This window comes from Lynx canadensis, chromosome A3, assembly GCF_007474595.2.
Source record: "Lynx canadensis isolate LIC74 chromosome A3, mLynCan4.pri.v2, whole genome shotgun sequence".
NCBI lineage: Eukaryota > Metazoa > Chordata > Mammalia > Carnivora > Felidae > Lynx > Lynx canadensis.
This window is the reverse complement of record NC_044305.1, coordinates 20,881,357-20,903,610: the sequence shown is the minus strand read 5'-3', so window position 1 is coordinate 20,903,610 and position 22,254 is coordinate 20,881,357. Positions and strand designations below refer to the sequence as shown.

General features: G+C 41.6%; 1 protein-coding gene across 2 annotated transcripts in view; it reads left to right on the top strand.

Moving 5' to 3' along the window:
- The first annotated feature begins 996 nt into the window (after positions 1–996).
- Positions 997–22,254, top strand: part of RALGAPB (Ral GTPase activating protein non-catalytic subunit beta) — an 88,336-nt gene continuing 67,078 nt past the window's right edge. For both annotated transcript variants that reach the window (XM_030309612.1, XM_030309611.1), the window contains exons 1-3: positions 997–1,210; positions 15,003–15,218; positions 18,628–18,830. In XM_030309612.1, the coding sequence (XP_030165472.1) occupies positions 15,033–15,218; positions 18,628–18,830 (389 nt within the window). In that variant the 5' untranslated portion in view covers positions 997–1,210; positions 15,003–15,032. The remainder of the gene's footprint in view (positions 1,211–15,002; positions 15,219–18,627; positions 18,831–22,254) is intronic.

Genomic DNA, 22,254 nt, shown 5'->3' with positions numbered 1-22,254 from the left:
CGTGAGGGTGGGAGGGGGGGCAAGGTCTTGAGGAAACACTTCTCTTTCATCCTTTTTATTAGAATATCAGTTCCCTTGTCCTTCCTCCGTGGTCTCTTCTAACAGAAGGTAAGGAGGAGTCAGCATTTTCTCTGCTCTCTTCCGCTCTTTTCAGGTAACCATGCCTTCAGTACTGCTCAACATCCTGACCCTGTCTTCTTTGAATATCAAGGACAGTCTCAAGGCCAGGGCCTCCCTTCTCTCTCAGCCCAAGTTTCCCCCTTTACACTCCCAAGGCACTTGAACTGTACCTCTCTAAGGCTACTTATTACTTTCTTCGTTGAAGCTGAAACCAAAATACTGAAAGTGGAACTGTTTACAAAATGTGTGGTGCACTGTAGGTGCTCAAACCGGTATCTCCTGCTATTATTATTACTATTTATGTCTTATCCCCTATATCAGACTCAGCTCCTTAACGAGAGGCTCTGAATCTGATGTCTGATTCATTTTAGTAATCTGCACCTGGCCTGGAATTGAGGGCATTTCTCATAATTAATGCTATGCCCAGGTAATAAAGGGGCGGCGGGGAAAGGGCAACATTTCAAAGAAAGGGTGCTGTAATGGTAGGATGTGAGAAACTCCTAGAACCTGGGTGGGAACCAGAATCTTGCAGAGAAGCCCCTTCCTCCGTCCGCACAGAAAACACGCAAAGTCGGGATTGATGCACAGGGACGCAGGTGCAGCGCCCCCTCCGCGGCATTGGGATAAGGTAGGCGCAGCCGTCACTTCACTCCTCCCACTCCACTTGCTCCGGAAAGGGAGGAGGGAATATGCCCCGCGCGGCCATCTGGGATAGCTGCGCACGCGCAGCTTCCGGCTCCGTGTCTTGGGAATTATTTGACGCCGCCGCTTCGGACCGGCAGAAGGCTCTGATCAGGCGCGCCGCGCACGCGCGGTGGTCCGCTCGGTTCGGGGAGTTATTTGACGCTGCCGCCCCTGGCAGTCGGAAGTTGCCAGAGCAGAGCCCAGCCGGCCGGCCCGACCGGCCTTCGTCGTCCCCGGGCGCCCTCGGAGAGCCGCTGACGGGTGGACTGACCGACCGCCTAAGGACAGCCGGCCAGGGCAGCGAAAGCGCCGGCCGTATGGCGCGGGTGGCGTGAGGCGGAAGGCCGAGTGCGGCCGGCGGCGGCGGCGCCCGCCCCAGCGATGCGGGCCCCGCCCGTCGCCTCAGGTAACCGAGCGGCCCTCCCCGTCGCGGCCGGACCCTCCCCTCCCCTCCCCTCCGGGCGGTCCTGGGACGGCGAAATCTGTTTCTCGGGCCCGGGTGCACTCAGGGCCCTGCCTTCGGAAGCACGTCTCTGCCTTTTTCGGGGGACCCGCGGGGTCCGGCGGAGCCTGGCCCTGACTCCGGGGCGAGTCGGCGGTTTCTGTCGGGTCTGTTCAAACCGGGTCTAGCCTTTGGGAGCTGCCCGGGTCGGACGATGCGCTCTCCTGGCAACCTGGGGGAGGGGGCGGGTCTGGAGCGGAGCTAGACAACTCCGGCGAGGAATTTGGTCCAGCAGAAGGGTTGCTCGAGTTGCTGCCGCCCTGTGGAGGCGATGCTGCCCGCTGCACAGTGACAGTCGGATGAGGAAGAGTTAATAACGAGAATAAACAGCTTACCCTAGTTAAGCGCTCACTATACGCCAGGCCTTGTGCCAGGCCATTACGTTCACCACGTCTAACTTCACGAGAACCCTGTAAGGTAGGGTTCTTATCCCCATTTTACTGACGATGCAACTGAGGCTCTGAATGGTTTGGTGACTTACCTGTCCAAGGTCACATAGCTGGTGATTTGGACCCAGGCATCCTGACTCCAGATTCAAGTTCTTAACAATTAGGTCAGTGGCTCTCCAACTTTGCTGCACGTTAAAGTCACCTGGGGCAGCCTTTAAAGATTCCTGATGCTTAGGCAGCACATCCAGGCCATTAAATCAGAATTGGGGGGTGGGGGGGGGTGGTGGAAGTGGGGGGACCTAGACGTCAGTATTTTTTAAGGAGCCACGTGTGATTCCAGTGTGTAGCAAACTTTGGGAACTGCTGGGATGGGCAGTCCTGCATCTCAGAAGACATTGCACTGTGTCTCCAGTTTCACTGTGTAGGAGAATCATCTGGGAGTTTGTTAGAAATGCAAGTTCCACTTGCAGAGATCCATCGTATCTTTAGGCCCAGTGACGACTCCACTTTGTGAAAGCCAGTTGGGGGTGGAAGGTGACTTTCTTTGCAGGGTTTCTGAGTTGCTGTGCCTTTAAAGTGTATACATCTCATGCAAAGCTGTTAGTTTGTAGTTTTCCTGGGCGTACAGTACTCACAGGTCTAGTGTCTCTAACTTCTGGGTCATCTTTGCACAGGCTGTTCTTCTGCCTAGGCTATCTTCCATGCTTTGTCCCCTCTCCAGCACTTCTCTCTCATACACACGTGCACATAGCTTTTCCTTCCGGTTTTAGTAACTTACTATATTTTCATTGCAGAATCCGTGAGCTGCTATGGCCCAGCAAATTAACAGATTTTAAAGAAAGGCAGGGTAGTAATTCAGATTGTATTTGTTCTTGGCTGGTCCTTAAGCCATGTAAACTTTATAAAAGGGAGTGAGTGAATATGTGTGTGAAGGTCATTATGAAGGGGTTTGGGGACAATTTTTTTAATAGCGGTTAAACATGGTGAAGTATGTGGACTGAATGAAAATATACACATTGTGTATAATGATATTCTTTACAGGATAAGGATTGTTGTAGAAAGATTCTCTTGGTTGAACTTTGTACTCTTCTGTCAATTTTTAGGCTGAGGCTAATGTGGAAACTGATGGGACAATTCTTGTTAAATTCAGATACTAAAGCAACTCGCCCTTGGTTCTCTCTGATCAGATATGGACAGAGTATCCAGTTCTGGCTTTAACACAAGGAAGAAACTCAGTCTTTAAGCCTGAGGTTTAACTCTGTAGTTGATATCCAAAGTAAAGGTGAAAAATTCCACACGATCAGTTAAAGACCAAAAGTGACTTGAATCAAGGTAGCCTGAGACTTAGAAATGGATTCTGTTTGAGATCCTCACCAGTGTGAGCAGGTGTGTTCTCTGACATGTGTAAAAATGTTTTGGATAGAATACATGATTTTCTTTGATAGAAGATGATTAAAGTTTAAGGTACTTAGAGTTTAATTTTAAGTTTTTGTAGGTGAAGAAAGTAGGTAATTTGCCCGAGATTTCATGGTTGGGTTCTAGCACATCAAGGACCAGAATTCAGCTTCTTTCCTCTGGACGTAGTGTTTCCTTCCACCCCCATCCTCCACGGTGAAAGGATGTCTTATTTGTTATTGGTGTGTGTGTGTGTGTGTGTGTGTGTGTGTACACACATGTATGTTGGGGATGGGGGAAGTGACTGTAGTCTGCTATGTTTGAGATCCTCATTTAGATGTATAGTGAATGCTTGGCGTGTAACATGTACTTTGCTGTATATACTGAGGATACCAAGATAAATACGACGCAGCTCCTGTCCTCAAGGAATCTGTAGTCTAGTTAGGGTTGTAATAAAAAGAGTAGTATCTGGGACGCCTGGGTGGCTCAGTCGGTTGAGCGTCCGACTTGGGCTTGGGTCATGATCTGGCGGCTTGTGAGTTCGAGCCCTGCGTCGGGCTCTGTGCTGACAGCTTGGAGCCTGGAGCCTGCTTTGAATTCTGTGTCTCCCTCTGTCTCTGCCCCTAGCCCACTTGCATTCTGTCTCTGCCTCTCTCAAAAATAAATAAACATTAAAAAAAATTTAAAAAAAATAGTATCTAAGGCAGCTCTGTCAAGTAGAATTTTCTGCAATGTTGGAACTTTTTGGTTTTTGTTTTTTAGTATTTATTTATTATGAGAAAGAGAGAGAGAGTGAGCAGTGAGGGGGCAGAGAGAGAGGGAGAGACAGAATCCCAAGCAGGCTCCGCACTGTCAGCATGGAGCCCAGTACGGGGCTCAAACTTGTGAACCATGAGATCATGACCCGAGCCGAAATCAAGAGTTGGATGTTTAACCAACTGAGCCACCCAGGCACCCTGATAGAACTGTTCTATATCTGCACTGTCCAGTGTAGTAGCCACTAGCCACATGGGACTTTTGAACACTTGAAATGTGGCTAGTGTAGATAAGGAACTGATTTCTAATTTAATTTAAATTTAAGTGGTTACATGTGGGTATGGCTACTGTATTGGGCAGAGCAGGTCTGAGGTATGAAGGATGAGACCTGTGGTGGTACCGGTGGGGGCAGGCAGGGGATTCATAGTATTCATACTTCTTTTCTTTTCTTTCTCTTCTTTCTTTTTTCTTTTCTTTTCTTTCTCTTCTTTCTTTTTTCTTTTCTTTTCTTTCTTTCTTTCTTTCTTTCTTTCTTTCTTTCTTTCTTTCTTTCTTCTTTCTTTCTTTCTTTCTTTTAAACAGACTAGCAAAAGCTACTTGTTTACACTTTTAGGGAGGAATACAGGCACAACCTTTCTTTCGGGTATTTGATAGGATACCCAGTAGAATTTGGTATATAGGTGAATACATTCCTTTGTGACCGAACTTGGTTGATATTTGCCTTTTAGGGTCAATGGGACTACAGCAGAAACGTGAACTATAATCCTTCTGTCTTTACTCATCATAAAGTTATATGGGTGACCTTGAGAGCACTGTGTGCCTTAAAATCTAGCGTGGTTCATTTGTTTACTCAGTGTTTTGGCACCCTGTTCCCTGTTTTTCCTAAGAGAAACAAAGCATGGCTGATAATATGTACCTTGCCTTTGTATATCTCAAAGTATGTTGACTTGTATCGCTTTGATTCTTCCCCAGAGTACTTTAGGTAGGTACTGCGGGTGTTCTCCCTGCTTTGCAGACGAGGAAACTATGACAGAGAAATGCCAGGCGACTTGTCCAAGGTCATTATGACGAGGTATGGAGTCACAACAAAAGGGACAAGCATTGGACTTCAGAGCAGGAGGTAGAGTTTCTTATCCCAGCTCTCCTGTCACTTGCTGTGACTCTGAGCAAGTTCTAGCCTTACTTGCTTTCTCACCTAGTATCTAGTGCATCTGTCTTCCTTAACTTTGGAGGCTTGTTATTGGAATAAAATGAAATAACATGTGAAAGCTCTTTCAAAATGATCAGTTTTCCAAAGGTACACTGTTACCAAGCCAGATCTCTAGTGGTTTTTTTCCTGTATGATGCTGGCCTCCTAACTCATCACGTCAGTTATTCACGTTGAATACTATGGTGTGCCGGTGTTGTCCTAGATTCTTCTGTCTTCCTCGTTATGAAATCATCCCTTGTGCAGCCACTGTGTCCTGTTTGTATCTGCATACCGCACACCTAGGACAATATCTGACATGTAGCAAGCATTGAATAAATGTTTGTTTCATGAAATAACTGATGACTGGATTTACTTTATGAAGTTTTTAAAAATCGATCTCTGTAATTAGACTTGAAGCTTCTTGGGAACAGGGATCTTACTCATTATTATTATTCTCTGTGCATGGTATATAGAAGGCATACACCTTGTATACAGGCATACACCTGTAATAAATATTGATAGAGTCAGTTGATACAGTTAATGTCAGGCTGTGGTCTTAGTGTGTCTACCAGCACCAACATATCGGTCATTTTGGTAATCTGTCAATTAGACAGAACCTTTGTGTTACTTTGTGATAGTACCAATAACCATGGGCTGTTACCAGAACACAGTTGCCTGATAATAGAAACCTCAGAGAGATTACCTAGAAAATGGACAAATGTAGAGTTGGACGGCACTAAGTGATCTGCAGGGGAGCACTGTCATCATCTTCTCTCTCCTCCTGTCGTACTTACTTCTGGAGTATGGAGGTAGAGACTTCTCTGTTAGCAGCTCAGGTTAATAGCTGACCGAGCCTGTCTGGGGAGGAGGCACAAGATCCTTAACATAGCAGTCAGAGCCCTTCAGCCTGTCCTCCCTGCCTCGTCCCCATCCTTCCTCCCTCCCGCTCCTCAGTATATAAGCCACACTGGAATTTACTTTTCTATTGTCCCTTCAGCTTGTCTTGGATACTTACACCAAATTTCTTTACTGGGAATTCAGTTCCTGTTGTATCATTTCTATGATAAAGTTACCATCCTCTCATTCTCCGCCCCCAGTTTTTACTAAATTAATTACAAATCTCCAATCGTAGCATTCATACTCTTTCAAAATCCATCCCTGTTTATCTTTGAAATCTTACCCCTTGTACATCTAGCTTTTTTTCCTGCCACTCTGGGTTTTTTAGTTTCTGGTGCTGTTTTTTGCTACTTGAAGCAAGCACCCTGCCCTTCCTCTTACATATTTTTCTTTTCTATCTGCCTCTTTTTGCTGTCACTCTTACTCACTTAATTTTCTTATGTGTTAAAATTGTAACCTTCCTTCAGTACCCAGTTCATTCTTCCCTGATCTTATCCTGTTGTTTTCCAGCTCAGCCCTTCTTTGAATCAAAAGTAATCTTTTGTCCTCTGAACTTCCTCAATATCTTGCCTGTAGCTTACCATAATCAGTTTAGTTAACACCCATCATCTCCTATAGATGCGGTAAAAAGGAAAAGATTCTCCTTGTGGTGAAAACTCTTAGGATCTACTTTCTAAGCAACTTTCCTGCATCTCATACAGCAGTGTTAACTATAGTCATCATGTTGGACGTTACATCCCTAGTGCTTATTTATCTTATAACTGGAAGTTTGTACCTTTTGACCACTTTCCTCCAGTTCCCCCTCCCCGAATCCCCCACCACTGGTAACCACAAATCTAATCTCTTTCTATTATTTTTGTGGGTTTTTTTTTGTTTGTTTTGTTTTTTAAGATCCCACATATAAATGAGATCATAAAGTATTTGACTTATTTCACCTAGCATGATGCCTTCAGGGTCCATCCATGTTGTTGCCAATGGTAGAATTTTCTTGTTTCTTTATGGCTGAATAATATTCCATCACACCCACACATACACCCTCCCCCCCCCAACTTTTTTATCCAGTCATTCATCAGTGGATGCTTAGGTTGTTTCCATGTATTAACACTGCTATGAATGTGGCGGTGCAGATACCTTTTTGAGTTAGTATTTTTATTTCCTTTGGATATATTCCCAGAAGTGAAATTGCTGGATCATATGGCAGTTCTTTTTTAATTTTTTAAGGAACCTCCATGCTGTTTTCTGTAGTGGCTCCACCAGTTTACAGTCCTGCCAACAGCGCACAATGATCCCTTTTCCTTGGCATCCATGCCAGTGTTTATTACGCCTTTTTGGTGATGGCCATTTCAACAGGCATGAGGTGGGGGTCTCATTGTGGCTTTAGTTTGCATTTCCCTGATACTAATGATGTTGAGCGCCTTTTCACGTACCTGTCGTCCATTCATAGATCTTCTTTGGAAAAATGTCTATTCAGATTCTTTGCCCATTTTTCTTTCTTTCCTTTTTAAAGTTTAGTGTTTATTTATCCTTAATACTAAACTTTATTCATAATCAAGGAATGATCACAAAATGCCAGACTTATCAAATTAATATTTTTAAAAATTACCATACCCAGTGTTGGTTAGAGCCCTGTGAAACTGGTACTCTCTGCCCTGCTGGTGGGTGCTAAATAGTAGTTTCCTAAAAGGCTTGTGAAAATACATTTCAAAGAGCTAGAAGACGCATACTACATCTGATCAAGCATCAATGCTTCTAGCTTAGGAATCTAGTCTGAGGGAATATGCATATATGTGGATTTAAGAAATGTGATAGTTTATATACATCAATAAGTTAATAATGGTCATTTCTGGGTTACAGGCTAATTTTTTTTAATTTTATTTTTTATTTTTTAAAATTTACATCCAAATTAGTTAGCATATAGTGCAACAATGATTCCAGGAGTAGATTCCTTAATGCCCCTTACCCATTTAGCCCATCCCCCCTCCCACAACCCCTCCAGTAACCCTGTTTGTTCTCCATATTTATGAGCCTCTTCTGTTTTGTCCCCCTCCCCGTTTTTGTATTATTTTTGTTTCCCTTCCCTTATGTTCATCTGTTTTGTCTCTTAAAGTCCTCATATGAGTGAAGTCATATGATATTTGTCTTTCTCTGACTAATTTCACTTAGCCTGATACCCTCCAGTTCCATCTACATAGTTGCAAATGGCAAGATTGCATTCTTGAAAGTTTATTTATTTATTTTGAGAGAGAGTGAGAGTGGCTAGGCGAGGGAAAGAGAGAGAATCCCAAGCAGGCTCCACACTGTCAGCACAAAGGCTGACGCAGGGCTCAGACTCACAAACCACGAGACCATGACCCGAGCTGACATCAAGAGTTGGATCCTTAACCAACTGAACCACCCACGTGCCCCCTGCCCATTAAAAAAAATTCTTTTTAATGTTTATTTATTTTTGAGAAAAAGAAAGACAGCACAAGCAAGAGAGAGAGAGGGAGAGAGAGAGGGAGACACAGAATCCGAAACAGGCTCCAGGCCCTGCGATGTTAGCACAGAGCCCGACGTGGGGCTTGAACTCAAACTGCGAGATCATAACCTGAGCCTAAATTGGACACTTAACCGACTAAGCCACCCAGGTGCCCCATCCCTGCCCATTTTTAATTGGATTATTTGGTTTTCTTTGCTGTTGGTTGTATGAGTTCTTTATATGTTTTGGATATTAACCCCCTATCCTTTTTTTTTTTTTAATGTTTGTTTATTTTTGAGACAGAGAGAGACAGAGCATGAGTGGAGGAAGGGTAGAGAGAGAGAGAGAGAGAGGGAAACACAGAATCCGAAGCAGGCTCCAGGTTCTGGGCTGTCAGCACAGAGCCCGACGCGGGGCTGGAACTCACAAGCTGTGAGATCATGACCTGAGCCGAAGTCAGACACCCAGCCGACTGAGCCACCCAGGCGCCCCTAACCCCCTATCCTATACATGATTTGCAGATATTTTTTCCCATTCAATAGGTTGTTGATGGTTTCTTTTGTGTGCAGAAGCTTCTCAATTTGATGTGGTCTGACTTATTTTTCATTTCGTTGCTTGTGCGTTAGCTATGATTTCCAAAAAATCCAATTCCAAGACCATGTCAAGGAGCTTTTTGCTTTGTTTTCTTCTGGGAGTTTCATTTCTTACAATTAAGTCTTTAGTCCATTTTGAGTTAATTTTTATGAATGGTATAAGATAGGGGTTGTTTCATTTTTTTTTTATGTGACTATCCAATTTTCTCAGCACCATTTATTAAAGAGACTATATTTTCTTGTTTGACATTTTGAAATAAGGGCTACATAAGTGTGTATGTAGTTGTGATTGTGCTGATAGCAGCAGATACCACAAGTGGCATAGTCTCTGGTGATGGGATTTTTCTGAAATGGGCAACAATTCTTTTATTTCTTTTGTTAACAGTTCTTGGTATGGTAAGGTTCTAGACAAAATATGGTTCAGTCTTTTCTCAGTTTACGTGGTTAATTGCATTACTGGAAAACTCAGTGTATGTTAAAATAGCACAAAATATTTTGTATTTTTGTATACACTTTCAGGCTTAGACATTTAAGGACAGAATGATTTTCTGGCAGGCATTTGACAGTCGTGTGAAAAGTAGCATAATTGTTCATTGTGCAGAACTGTCTCCTGCATTGCAGAATGTCTAGATTTCCTGGCCCTGCCCATGAATACCAATAGCACGCCCCAATCATTTTGTTAACCGGAAGTGGACTTAATATTTCCAAAATTCCCTCTAGGGGGCAGTTCTTTTGTATTGAAAACCATTGACCTAAATTCTTGAGTGTGTCTTGTTGGCCTTACCTCCTAATCAGAATTGAGTTTTATCACTTGTTTTGCTAGTTTGATAGGTATGAAACGAGATCTTTGTTGCTTTGTTTTTTTAAATTCATGTTTATTTCCAATATATATTTTCTCTTCATTGTTTTATTTCATTTGCCTGTAATTATAGTGTACATCTTTGTCTTAAAATTTTTTGTGTATTTTGTTAATATTTAGCATGTTTTTTCTATTAGATACATTTTAATAGTTAAGTTCAACTTTTTCATTGTATCCTTTCTACTTTACATGTTTCTTGAAAGCACTTATTTCATTTTCTGACATTTAATCATTTAAATATTAATGCATTTAAAGAATTAGAATTTCTTACATTAAATTTATTTGTAAGTTTTTAAGAATTTAAGAGCTATTAAGCCTTAAAGCTTAATAGCCTTGGTCTTTCATAGTGTGTTTTTAAAGAATGATACTCCTGTCTTTTTTTCAGAATTGGAAGGGATAACAGCTATGTCTTAAAAATGCATGTTCCCAGGCCCCAGTCCAGATCTGTACAGAATTTCAGTTTCTAGTGATAGGGCCTGGAGATACACAGATTCTGCACCCTCCCCCAACCCCATGATTCTTGTGTATGCAATGGAGTTTGAAAACTAGCTTGCCTTTTTTTTTTTTTTTGCCTTAAAATATTTTTTTTCTCTCCAATATGTGTTGTCTGGAATGTATGCTAAATATTTAGATATTCTTTAAATATTTGGAAACCATCCGACTACTTTAAAAAAAAACTAATAATTAGCATAAAACAAATGGACATCTTCCAATTTTATTTGTATACGACATGCAAAATTTTTGACATACCTCAGTGGAATAAAGCAAACTTTCTAAAGTCTTCCTGTTTCCCACTGGTAAGCCTTGACATTCTGAAACATTTATGTAGTATCTACTGCATGCCAGGAACTATTTAAAGATTTAGGAAGTGAGGTTTCCATTCAAAAAAGGCTGACACTCTTGTGAAGAGATCTTTACATGGCTAACAAATAAGTTAGAGGCTTGGTATGAACAGCCTGTAATAGACACAAGGGGGAGGGTTGATTTGGGGAGTAAAGAAAAGGCTTACCAAAGGGAGGACGTTTGTGCTGTTCCTCGAAGGAGTAGTAGTACTTCCTAAGTACTAGGATCGAGGTGGGGCACAGCCGTGCAGTTAGTGGGGAATAGTGCAGGCAGTAACACAGGGTATGAAAAAACTTGTTGGGTTTGAGTGATCATCATTTGTGGCGTTAGCTGGGGGAAGGGATACACGTTGGAAAGTGTCCATAGAAGATGAGGCTGGGGAGGCGGAGTAAGCAATTTCAATTAGAATTCTAACAAGGTTTGTTTATTTTTTTTGGATCGTATAAAATCATCTTAAATTTTATATAGAAGAATACGTATTTAATAATTTGGCCTGAGAATACCCAATAAAGCTTTGACAAAGAATAGTGGAGGTGGAGGGGGCTTCCTTTTTAGATATTAAAACATTCTGTAAAGCGACCAAATTTAAGTCATTATGGCATTGGCATAGGAATGGACAAACAGACAAACAGATACATAAATAGAGCCTATATAAATGAGGATTTAGTGTAGAAAAATTGGTATTTCAGTTCATTGGGAAAGGGTGTATTTTTAACAGATGACGATGGCATAACTGACTGTACATTTACAAGATAATAAGTGGCACCTTTCCTAAGCTACTTATATAAGTAAGTTCCAGATGAATATAAAATTTTAAGTGTGAAGAAATAAGCAATTGTCTTGTGGGAAATCTAGGAGACTGCATATACACTTTAGGGTTATGCTTTCACACTTTTGGACCTAGACCCATAGTAAATGTATTTTACACTGTGACCCCAAATATAGTATTTACGGAAGGTGAAACAAGTTTCACAGAACTTTGCTTACCTTTACTATGTGCGGTACCTTTGTTGTATATCTTCTTCCATGTAACTGAAAACAAAAGTATTACCCATTACATTTATTTCATGACCCACCGTTTGGAAAACACTGATAGAGGAGATGGGAGGGAGAAACCACCGAAGCCAGACTCAAAACTAGAAGCTATAGGGGTGGCTGGGTGGCTCAGTCAGTTGAGCATCTAACTCTTGATTTTGGCTAAGGTCATGATCTCAGTGTTGTGAGATTGAACCCCACGGCAGGCTCTGTGCTGAGCATGGAGCCTGCTTAAGAGTCTCTCCCTCTCTCTCTCTCTGCCCCCCTCCCCTGCTCACTCTCTGTCTCTCTAAAATAAAAAACAAACAACAAAAAAACCTAGAAGCTATAAAACATAAATATATGACTAGAACAATGAAATCTCACTTCATACCTATCACGTTGGCAAAGAAAGAAAAAGAAAGTACTCCTTGGCAGGAGGTGGGGAGTGGGAACAGGGAAGGGCTCTCATCCATTCCTAATGTAGTTGGTTGTTAGAGCTTCTTTGGGGAAGCAATCTGGCAAGACCTATTAACATTAAAAACAAATGCTCTTTGATCCAATAGTTCATTCTTGGGAACTTGTTCCATAGAAGTTAAAAGGCCACTGTTTATATGAACAAGCGTGTTTATTGCATCATTTCCTGGTGACAAAAAAATGGGAAATGGAGTAAACACACATTATTAGGAGATTGGTTGGATAAGTTATGCCACACCCATGCCGTGGAATGTTACACAGTCATTAAAATGAGTTTATTATTAGTTGGAAAGATATTCATGAGGCATTGTTGAATGTAAAAAAAAAAAAACCACAGATGTAGAGAAGTATTCAGTCCCTATCTATGCAAGTATATAAATTATTTTGATGTGATTGAATTAAGATAGAGCAAATACAAGAGGAAATGTTAGGTTGTTAACATGGATTATCTATCCAGGGAAGTGAATCATTTGGACAGGAAATGAAGCTAAATAAAATGAAAAAGGTAAAAAAAAAAAAAAAACCCACTACACTAAAACAAAGCAGGGGCGCCTGGGTGGCTCAGTCGGTGGAGCATCCGACTTCAGCTCAGGCCACGATCTTGCGGGTTCATGAGTTCGAGCCCTGGGTCGGGCTCTGTGCTGACAGCTTGGAGCCGGGAGCCTGCTTCAGATTCTGTGTCTCCCTCTCTCTCTGCCCCTCCCCCGTTCATGCTCTGTCTCTCTCTGTCTCAAAAATAAATAAACATTAAAAAAAAATTAAAACAGGGGCGCCTGGGTGGCTCAGTCGGTTAAGCATCCGACTTCAGCTCAGGTTACGATCTCGCGGTCTGTGAGTTCGAGCCCCGCATCGGGCTCTGGGCTGATGGCCCGGAGCCTGGAGCCTGCTTCCGATTCTGTGTCTCCCTCTCTCTCTGCCCCTCCCCCATTCATGCTCTGTCTCTCTCTGTCCCAAAAATAAATAAACATTTAAAAAAAATTAAAAAAAAATTAAAACAAAACCTCTCTGTAGTCTAATATTCTTGTGTATTTATATAAGGGGCTGTATGTATAGTGTGTGTATATTATACTGTATATACATATGCACGTATGTACGTGTTGATTTAAAAAGGTGAGGAAAATGTGTGGTGTGGGAAAAAAAGTTATCATCTGATGGAGATGGCTCCCTGTCAGAACTTTGCCTTTTTCCCCTTCCATTTTTGAGAGTGTTTATTTTGGGGGGAGGGAGGAAGAACACCAGAATATCCTTGGGGGAATCCCTTATAAACCTGAGGAAGCAGAGACAGTCGTAATAGTTGAATCCAGCCTTCCTTCAAATTGTAGGTACCTTGTTAGATGCTGGTCTAACTCTCTTGCCGTCCCGTGTTCGGGGCCTCTTGGTCAGAGGAGAACATCAGACCTCATAGGGTCTCTGAAAAGTACCTGGGCCCAGGGTCCATCAGATTCCAAAAAGAAGCTGAGAAGACTGGGGTTGGGAGGGTATGCAAGAGGGGAGGTGGAGGTGGTAGGTTCCTCTGTATGGAAAGGAGAAAGAAAGGTAGTTGGGGACCAGTCTATGAATGACTTTGACTTTCATGCTAGGGAGTTTAATCTTCGTTCTTCAGGCCTGTAATTCTCAAATGCCATATCCTTTGGAAAAACACTGATACTTGAGCTGGAATGAGGTTTTTTAAGATGAAAATTTAACAGTGCTGGTCTTTCCCAGTGTGAAGAAAAATGAGCTTAAGGGAAGAATTTTTTAAAGATTAAGTGTACCCCTGGACTTTGCTTAAACTTTCTGGCCAGGCATACAGATTTCAGAACAAGTAGAAAATGGAAGTTGAAACAGAAATGAATTGGAGAAGGCTAACTAATCATCCTCGATTCTCTTCGTGAGTATGGTGTTTATGATGGTAACGTTTACATCGCATTCATACAGATACGTTTTCTGTGGCTAAAAGTTTTTTATTTGTGTGGTAGACATAGATCATTTCACGGGGGAATGTATAGGATAGGAAGAAGGCAGTACATGCCATGGTAAGGAACGTGGTCTCTGGAACCCAACAGATGCGGAAACAAACCCAGCTCCACCATGTTATAGCTCTGAAGCCTCAGGTAAGAAGTAAACCTCTCTGTGTCTCTGCTTTTTTGTCTGTGAAGTAGAGATAACATTCCTTAATATTCATCGAGTTGTTGTGATGATTGCGTGAGTAGCATGTAGTAAGTGCTCATTAAGTGGAGCTCTTAATATGTTTTCTGAAGAACACTGTGACTTCCAGGTGTTCCGTTACCGGAAATTTGTGTGTCACTGCTGCAGGGAATGAAATACTCTCGAAGAATTTTATGTCTGATTTGAGGACATTGGTGGGAAATTGCAGGGGTATGTTTCTAGCATGATAGAAAATTTCTGGAAATTGGAAACTGTTGACTGAAGAAGCTGGATCTTGGAGTAAACTCTTTCCTTTGTCTTCCTTTCTCAGGGTGCTTCATTCTTCTATCTTTTTCTATCTTGGAACATAGAATGAGGAGGGCTCCCTCATGTTAGGAGTGTACCAAATCAGATCATCTTCTCCCCCTGCACAGTGGCGTCTGTCCCAGTTCCGCTCCCGGGCTTCTGAGGCTCTTTTGGGGAGGTGCTTAGACAGCTGCTTCCCAGGGTCCACCTTCCTACCTGACCTCACTGAGAGGCTATTTTAGGACATTCTCAAAACATTTAGACGCGTATTTTCTCAGTCGTCTTGGCCGTATGTTTGTAGCTGCTTTATCTTACCATGTAGGATAAATCTGTTCTGCTTAGTTTTATTAATTTGCAACAGTGTTTAACAATAATTCTGTTTTGTCTTTTCAGGTGCCATTTGGACAGTCCTTTAGCGGCACGATGTACTCTGAGTGGAGGTCACTGCATTTGGTGATTCAGAATGATCAGGGCCACACCAGTGTGCTGCACAGCTATCCGGAGAGCGTTGGGCGAGAGGTGGCAAATGCGGTGGTCCATCCTCTTGGGCAGGCCTTAGGTACCCCTTCAGTGGCTGGTAGTGAGAGCTTGTTAAAAACTGACAAAGAAGTAAGTGTTTTCTTCGTTTCGTTTTACTATGTGAAAACATAATCTCGTCACTGAAGAATTTATTTAGCATTGTCTTTTTAATGGATTTCTGTCTAATGGAGTAGTACATCTTTCTTAATTGTGACCTTTGTTTGGGTTGAAGGCTGGGCTGACTGAGAGTTTGTGGGGGTCATAAGGAATACGTTGTGCCATTGTGCTGCTGGCTCCCTACCGGCCAGACCCAATTCTCCACTTGAGCTGTGGGCGCGAGACAGAGACTTGAGTGTCAGGCCCCTTCCCCTAAGCTCTGGGCCCAGTCTTCAGATTTCTATTCAGAGGTGTGTTTGGAAGGTCTTCGCTGCTACCCCCATATGGCCTCTGACTGAAGGCCTGTCTTCTGTCAACTTTTCAGGCTACACATATGTGTTGAACCTGAGGTCCTCCTTTGTCTCCATGTCTGCCTGCCCTTACCGACTCCCAGGTTTAAGAGTGCTACAGAGCAGCTAAGCCTATATGGTTGTGAGCCCAAGTGTTTGGAATTGGAGTTGTGTTTGCTGTCCCTAAAGATAAGGGCTCTTGGAGTAGCTTGGCCTGAAGTTGGTCCTGTTCTTGGATTCAGGAGATTGGGTTGAGGTAAAGTTTTCAGAGGGAGGTCATGAAGGGACCCTGAAAATGGAGGGATACAGGAACTTGCTAGTATGAGGTCTGGCTAAGATATGGGATTAGAACTGTGTGCTGGAGGAAGTTTATACAACCTTCAGGCTTTGGGTTAACTTATTTCTCAGACTCACCTTTTTTTCTCCCTCTTTTTGATTTCTTTCTAATGAAGGAGAGACGAGACTTAATCTAGACATAAAGCTAGTCTAGATATAAAACTAGTCTAGATAAAGATTTGTGACTCTAAAGGCAGTTTATTTACTCTCTATAGGCCATGGGTTGCAGGAGGGTGAAGCTCCTCCGTTTGAGGAGTGTTTTTCTCTCTTCACAGGACCTTAGCAGAGACTAACCCCTGAGGACTGGCACTTGCCCTGGTGTACTCTCCTCTTGGTGGGTCTGGAATCTTCTCCTGGGAAGAGATGGCACATGAGTGGATAGAGGTGCTCTGGTGCCTGCCTTGTTTGTTTTCCTTTCCTACCTTCTAAAAGATAGGAGACAACAGTCCTTGAATCCAGTGTCCTCTAGAATTATACAATTAAACTATTATGAAGGTGACACCTAAGATGTTTTCTCCTTTAGGTTTCATCTGACAGTTAGGGACTTGCAGCCCCTTTTAAAATCCCTTCCTAGGCGCGGTTCCGTTCCTCCCACCCTCCTGTGTTTGTCACAGCTTCACTGTGCTGTTGCAGGCTTAATGCTTATTGCTCTTGTAGATTATATTATGTTAGATAAATTCTAGTGCTGTACCTATTTTTACCCTTAGCTCTTGTAGTTGTTTTTGAGCTTGAAATTTTCAGTACCTGTGTTTAATCTTGTTAGATTCAACTTGAAGTCTTTTGGGATCCTGAATTTCTATATAACAAGTTAGCTATCCATTTTAGCTTTGTGGATATCTACAGATGGTCAGCATGTGATCTGTTCTTCTCTCTTTTCCTAAGTTAAAATCTCAGCAGGGCCTTTGGTGTGCCACTGGGCACCGTCTTCCTAAATGATCTTGGTACATTAGCCCATTGCTAGTCTCTCATCTTGTGTCTTATAAATCCAGCCAATCTGCCTTCCTATGGGTCTTATGTCTCCATCTTGTCCACAAGGATATCCTGCCTCTGACCACATTTCTTGCTAGAGCCCAGATCTCCCTGAGCCAGAGAAGGGTGTTAATGGTATGGTAAGAGTAGCTTTAGATATCTAGCTGGAAGACTAGGGCTCAAGTTTTCAGTTCTACCATTTCCAAACCAGTGACTTGGGCCAAATTGCTTAATCTTAGTAAGTGTCAGTTTTCTTATCTATAAAGTGAGGATAGTTTACCTTCTCACACAGGGTTATTTTGATGGTTAGACGCTGCTTATGAAAGTGCTTTGTAAACTGCCAGGATTGCACAATTGTCTGCTGCTTCATAGTAACCTTGTTAATAAAGGAATGATGCTTGTCCGGCATGATTTGTTCGTTTTGACTATGTTGGTTCCTAGTGATCATGCTTTCCTTTTATAAGTGCTCATGAATCATCTGCTTAGTAATTTGTCCCAGAGTTTAGTGTGGAATTCCCTGAAACTTTCCAGTCTGTAGTATCTGGAATATCATTTTATCTTCTTTTGCAAATTGTGCCGTTTTTCCTTTGTCGCCACATCATGTTCATTCTTCATGGGCAGGTTCTCTCAACCCTTATCATGTGATTCAGTTAAGTAAAGAGGCTGGAATTCATTTAGTGCAGGTAAGTGCCTTGTTAAGATCTTACCCAGCTTGGGGTGCCTGGGTGGCTCAGTTGGTTGAGCGTCTGACTCTTGATCTTGGCTCAGCTCATGATCTCACAGTTTGTGGGATCGACCACCGCCACCCCTGTGGTCCACCCCTGCCTGCCCCATGTCAGCGTGGAGCCTGCTTGGGATATTGTCTCTCTCTTTCTCTCCACCCCCTACCCCCATCCCCCATTCGTTCACATGTGTGCTCTCTCAAAAGAAATAAACATTAAAAAAAAAAGATCTGGGGCACTTGGGTGACTCCGTTGGTTAAGCATCCAGTCTTGGCTCAGGTCATGACCTCATGGTTTGTGAATTCAGTCCCCCCCCAGAGCCTCTGCTGGCAGCACAGAGCTTGCTTCGGATCCTCTGTCCCCTTCTTTCTCTGCCCCTCCCCACTTGATCCTGCACACGCTCTCTCTCAAAAATAAACAAACATTAAAAAAAAATTTAAAAAATCTTGCCCATCTTTAGTCCCTTCTCACTTGTGTTTGTTCTTACCTTCCCATGTTCATTATGTTCTTTGGCAGAAAAAAATAGTCACAAAATAAGAGTGGAGCAGTTCATCTTCCTTCCTGTTGTTTGTTAATATTGCATAATCTGGAAATGGAATATAATTGAATATATGTATATGATTTCCTAAATGACACACATACCTGTATATAAATTAAAAGGAGAAAAGTAGCTAAAATTTTCTATTTTTTTGTCCCAGTCTCTATGGAAAATCAGGATGACCCATATTTGCTTTTTATTTCATAGTGCAAATAATAATAATGTCTAATGGGTAAAGCCAACATGGAAGTGATATTTAGAAAGAAGTAGTTTATTGTTTTCTTAAATATTTTGCTTAGGAAATGTTGTCTGAGTATGTTTTATCCATGGAAAGTACATTCTCAAGAATAAATCTGGCATATAGTTGAGATGAATATACTGTCAATTGAGAGATTTTTGGTAATAAAAGAGGTAAACATTTTAAATCAGTCTGCTGAGATACAGTAGGGATGTGTGATAATTCTGAATGTATATTTTCTTTTGTTTAGGTGAAATGGACCATGGAAGTAATTTGCTATGGATTGACCCTTCCCTTGGATGGAGAGACTGTAAAATATTGTGTTGATGTATATACAGACTGGATTATGGCTTTAGTGTTGCCGAAAGATTCTATCCCATTGCCAGTTATTAAAGAGCCTAACCTATATGTTCAAAGTATACTGAAACACCTGCAAAATCTTTTTGTACCAAGGTAAGCTATACCATCTGTCTGACCTGTTACCAGGATTATAATAAAATATTCATAAATGTTACTTTTTTCTATTTTAGGAGCTGATTTCATTGTTAGTGTTTTGAAAAGTAACTTTCATTACTGTTTAATTAAAGAATGTATTAATATGAATGATAAGAGAGATGGGCTTATATAATATTTACTAGGAGTTTTTATCAAGTGTGTACTCATTTTAAAGGCTTTGGTTTTGTAAGATCTGATAGCTTTTAGATATTAAAATACTGTGACCCCTTTCCCTTCCATTCAAAAAACATACTTTTGCCTGTCATAATTCTTTTCTCCACTTAAGCTAAAGGCACCTAAGCCTTCTACCTTAAAATGAACCTTTCCTATGAGAGAATGAAGACATCAAAGTAAGCAGCCTTGAAATTATTATGGACAAATTCATAGTTGGCCAAAAGATGATCTTAATAGTTTGGTACTGATTTTTTTCCCCTACCTTCTGAGACAGTGACCTTAAATATTATAATATGGGATATGTACTTTATTTAGGCTTAATGTTTTTTTTTCCAATTCTAAAAGATTATGTGTCATTGTAAGGAGTTTGGGAAATACAGAAAATAATGGAGAAGAAAGCATTAATTAGGGTTTCCTTTAAGAAAAATCTGTTTTCAGCTATTTTTTTTTATGTGTTTGAAAGAGGTAAAGGGGCTTGTTTCCTTTTGGGAAAGTTCTCATTAAAGCTTTTTTACTATCAGGTGGTAAGGGACTTTGGGTCTTCCAAAAACCACTCTGCACATTTTAGCTTTTTAAATTTAGAAGGAAGATTACTTTGGGGTGCCTTGCTGGCTCAGTCGGTAGAGCATGCCACTATTGATCTCAGGGTCGTGAGTTCGAGCCCCATGTGTGTTGTAGAGTTTACTTAAAAAAAATGTTTTCTTAAAGAGTTTTAGAAGGAAGATCACTTTGCAGAATTTGAATAAAAAAGTCTCCGTTAAGAACTCTGATGTGTAGGATCAAGTATAAACTCCTTGCCTTGTGTGAAATGCTGGCTGTCATCTGGCCCCTAGCCAGATTAGCTGCTGCTAATTCTGCATGAGCCCTGCTCATTGGTCAGACTCATAAATTAAACATTTCCTTAAGACTCCATCATGATCTTCCCCATCTTCACCTACCCTTTTGTTTTCTTCCTCTTCCTCTCTCTCTCTCTCTCTCTCTCTCTCTCTCTCTCAGCTGTCCACATCTTACTCTTGTTGGTTCATTTTAAATTCTGCCTTGTAAAGAGGAACCTTACTTTACCATCCAGGCCCACAGTGATCATACCTTTTCTGAACCTGTGTGGTTTCGGTACTTCCTGTGTCACTCTTTTATCTCTTCACTGTTTTTTTTGCTCTTAAAACATGTGTGTCTCATTTCCCCGTCTAACGAACTTGAAGGCAGGATCTAGGTCGCATATATATTTTGGGCTTTCGCAGTACTTGGTGCGGTACTGATATTACCTTAGGTGTGAATTAAATGCTTGTTGCTTGATTTATTGATTTCAAATAGAAGTAATAACAGGAGGTGGTTGGCAGTGATTAGCATATTATTTGTGTCTAAGGCTCTTCTTCTTTTTTTTTTTTAAAGTTTATTTTGAGAGAGAGAGTGTGTGTGTGTGAGTGAGAGAGGGGCAGAGAGAGAGAGGGAGAGAGAGAATCCCAGGCAGGCTCTGTGCTGTCAATGAGGAGCCTGATGTGGGGTTTCATCCCATGAACTGTGAGATCATGACCTGAGCCAAAATCAAGAGTCAGACGCTTAACTGAGCCACCCAGGCACCCTTCTAAGCAGGTTCTTCTAAAATGGTACAATAGTTCTGGTGCTTTCTTGTCATTCCATGTAGGAGACTAGTTCACTGGGCTTTTTCTTTGGCCATGGGACAGTCTCATGGGTAGCATTGTCACTGTTTCTTTCCTGTTTGTACCCTTACCACCTCTTAGTGCTCAATTCATTTGTATTGATGAAAAATACCAATGGCATTTGAATTAATTGGGCTTTTTCTTTTTTTGCCTTTTGAGAACCTAAGTACCTTGTTCATTTTACTGTTTGTAATTAGCTTGTTTTCTCAAGAGTGTTTGCATGTTTCTGAGAGGATACTGAACTGAGTACTAGAGTTTTCCTGGCCAACAGTGTCTTAGGGAGCTGAATATTTTCAGTGCTAAATATTGGGAGTTAGGATCTCATCTTCCTTTTTTTTCCCCTTAAGTTTATTTATTTATTCTGAGAGAGAGAGCACGGGAGAGAGAGCAAGCACAAGCTGAGGAGGGGCAGAGAGAGGGAGAGACAGAATCCCAAGCAGGTTCCACACCATCAGCATAGAGCCCGATGCAGAGCTCGAACTCAAACCGTGAAATCATGACCTGAGCTGAGCTCAAGAGTCAGACACTTAACTGACTGTACCACCCAGGTGCCCAGATCTCATCTTTCTTTATTGGAAGTATCAGGTTTTTTTAATCCATATCACAAAATTGTCATCAAGTTTACTTAGTTGTTGTTATAAAAGTGATACCCAAAGTGTTTTTACCACTTTGCTAGAGATAAGTCAGAGTGGGGATAACCTTTCTCTTTTTGCCTATCAGTTTGATCTCTTTTTTGTTTGCATAATTGAGTGAACAGGGAACCATCTTTTAAAATCGATTAGGGTTTTCATTGCGCAAATATATTGTAGTTTAAAAATGTAATATTCTTCTAAAGCAGTGGTTGGCCAACTTTTTTGATAAAGAGCCAGATAGTAAATATTTTAGGCTTTGTGGGCTATATGGTGTCTGTTGTAACTAGTCAATTCTGCTGATGTAGAGAAAATAGCCATAGATAATACATAAATGAATGAGCATGGCAGTGTTCCAGTAAAACTTTATTAATAAAAAAAAACAGATGACAGACAAGATTTGACCATGGGCTATAGTTCACCAGCCCCTGTTCTCAGAACAGGTTTTCTGAAGATCATAAGTTGTTTTGGAAAATATTGAGGGGAACAGAAAATCTCTGGTATTTAGACTTTTCTACTTATTTTTTAGTAAAGATGACCTTATTTCCCTTAGCCATAGAAACCTGGACACTGCTTATGAGTTTAGGCCTTCTTAATGAGGGGACAGTACCTACAGAGCAGATGTTTCCTTTTGTACCACTGGGCAGATAACTGGAATTGGTCGGTAGGCCTAGGTTACCACTTGGGGTGCTTAAAGTACTATCACTAAGTTGGAAGAGTGTCAGCCCCAGTGCTGTTTTGATTCTTATACTGGACTTTTTCTTGTATTGCCAGAAGAAATTTATATAGCTATTATATAGTTTCTTACTGTTCTTCAAGTAGCTAGAGTTACAGACACAAACTGGAGCCTCATGGCTTCACGTGAACTGGATTCACCTCCAGCTGAACATGGCCATCTCCCTGCTCTTGGGGGCTCTTGCC